This window comes from Etheostoma spectabile, chromosome 1 (assembly GCF_008692095.1).
Source record: "Etheostoma spectabile isolate EspeVRDwgs_2016 chromosome 1, UIUC_Espe_1.0, whole genome shotgun sequence".
NCBI lineage: Eukaryota > Metazoa > Chordata > Actinopteri > Perciformes > Percidae > Etheostoma > Etheostoma spectabile.
The window spans coordinates 23607723-23609997 of record NC_045733.1 but is presented as its reverse complement, the minus strand read 5'-3'; the positions used below and the strand labels follow the sequence as shown (position 1 = coordinate 23609997).

The 2275-nt window shown below is 53.1% G+C and overlaps 1 protein-coding gene across 1 annotated transcript in view; it reads left to right on the top strand.

Moving 5' to 3' along the window:
- si:ch211-71n6.4 (para-nitrobenzyl esterase) overlaps positions 1–2275 on the top strand; it is a 25812-nt gene that overhangs the window by 10392 nt on the left and 13145 nt on the right. Inside the window, exon 6 of the mRNA XM_032519025.1 lies at positions 2012–2211. Coding sequence (XP_032374916.1) covers positions 2012–2211 — 200 coding nt within the window. The remainder of the gene's footprint in view (positions 1–2011; positions 2212–2275) is intronic.

The window sequence follows — 2275 nt, the reverse complement described above, 5'->3', positions numbered from 1 at the left end:
GAGCGTCACGCAGAGGACCAAGCAGGAAGTCAAATTGTCTTTTCCACCAAGGCTAACCAGGTGCTGGTTCTGGTTCTGGTGCTGTTGCCAGTTCGGTGCTTGTTCTACTCGCCAGTTCTTCTAAGAACCAGCTGGATTTTTCCACAGCCTGACAACGTCACTGCAAGTACCTCCGTGGCGGGTCCCAATTTCCAACAAACAGCATCGAGACCCGGTCCCACCACTGACAGCACCCGGTTCTTGTCGCTAGACCAGTGCTACGTTGGTGCTGAGCTGTAACCCGTGTTCTGGCCCCAGAACCAGGTTATTTGTGTGGAAAAGCAAAGAACCGCTTCAATATTTGGCTGACTCGAACCAGCACCGAACTTCTTGGTGGAAAAGACGTAATATGCACCTTTAATACCATTTTCAATGCAGGACTACTTCTACGTCTACTAATGGATCCGGAGACTTCTTTGACCCCTGACTCTCACAACTTAGTTTTGGTGTATTAAAGTCATTTTAGAAAGCTAATAAGAGACAAGACACAGCACGGAAGTTATTCTCTTTCTAATATTCGCTTTAATGTTTGAGGATTTCATAAAATAATTGATTCATAACTCATCTTTGCAATTTAATGAGACAATTTGATGGATTATACAGTGTCACACCCAGGTATTAGAGCACCTGAGTTAAAGGTTTTAATTTTACTGTGACTGTAAACGAAGGAAGTGGATAGGAAACTTTTTTTTCGGTTAATTTTTTACATTTAAAACTCCCGAAGATGAAATTTGCAGCCATAACTTCACAAATGTATTCCACAACTTCGCTCTGAAAACCCCGTTAAGATTCATTAAAATGAGATTATTCTCTGTAGAAACGCATAACTAGTCATTTTAAAAAAAGAAGAGCCTCCATTTCAAGACGTCGCACTAAAACCTCCGGATTAATTATGAATGATGAGTTTTATGAAATGAAATAACATAGAAGCCCGTCAGTAAGAAGAAACTTTAAAGTGCTCATATTATGCTTTACCATTTCCTTTATTGTTAGGCATCTCTTTTGTGCAGTTATAGGTTTACAAAGTGAAAAAGCCATAGTCCCCCCCCCCCTCCCCCCCAGCTGGACGTCCCTCCACCTAGTCCTGGGTCTTCCCCGAGGCCTCCTCCAGCTGGACGTCCCTCCACCTAGTCCGGGTCTTCCCCGAGGCCTCCTCCAGTGACGTCCCTCCACCAGTCCTGGGTTCCCCGAGGCCTCTCCCAGCTAGATGTCCCTCCACTAGTCCTGGGTCTTCTGGAGGCCTCCTCCAGCTGGACGTCCCTCCACCAGTCCTGGGTCTTCTGAGGCCTCTCCCAGCTGGACGTCCCCCACCTAGGCTGGGTCTTCCCCGAGGCCTCCTCCTAGCTGGACGTCCTCCAACTAGTCCTGGGTCTTCCCCGAGGCCTCTTCCCAGTGGACGTCCCTCACCTAGTCCTGGGTCTTCCCCGAGGCCTCCCAGATGGACGTCCCTCACCTAGTCCCGGGTCTTCCCGAGGCCTCCTCCCAGCTAGACGTCCTCCACCTAGTCTCGGGTCTCCCCGAGGCCTCCTCCCAGCTAGATGTCCCTCCACCTAGTCATGGGGGCTTCACTGGAGGCCTCCTCCCAGCTGGACGTCCCTCCACCTAGTCCTGGGTCTTACCCTGGGCCTCCTCACAGCTGGACCCCGTCCTCCACCTAGTCCTGGGTCTTCCCCGAGGCCTCCTCCCGCAGGGACGTCCCTCCACCTAGTCCTGGGTCTTCCCGAGGGCTTCCCAGCTGGACGTCCCTACACCTAGTCCTGGTCTTCCCCGAGGCCTCCTCCCAGCTGGACGTCCCTCCACCTAGTCCTGGGTCTTCCCCGAGGCCTCCTCCCAGCTGGACGTCCCTCCACCTAGTCCTGGGTCTTCCCCCGAGGCCTCCTCCCAGCTGGACGTCCCTCCACCTAGTCCTGGGTCTTCCCCGAGGCCTCTAACCTTCTCAAAGTTTCTAAAATATAAAACTCTGCCCCCCCAGGCGGTCCCATGGCAGGAGTTCCCCTCCTGGGCAGCAGATGAGATGATGGACCTCCCCGTCCGAGGGCGCCTCGTCGGCCCGGTGGCCGTGGTGGACGGCTACGTCCTGGAAGCTCCACCTTTCCAGGTGTGGGAGAAGAAAGGAAACCACAGCGACGTTCCTTTTGTCGTCGGGACGACGGAGCAGGAGGCCGACTTCAGGTGAGCACTCACCTGGTTCAGCTGTTCCGTCAGCTGGTTCAGAGGAAACAAAGAGGAAACAGGA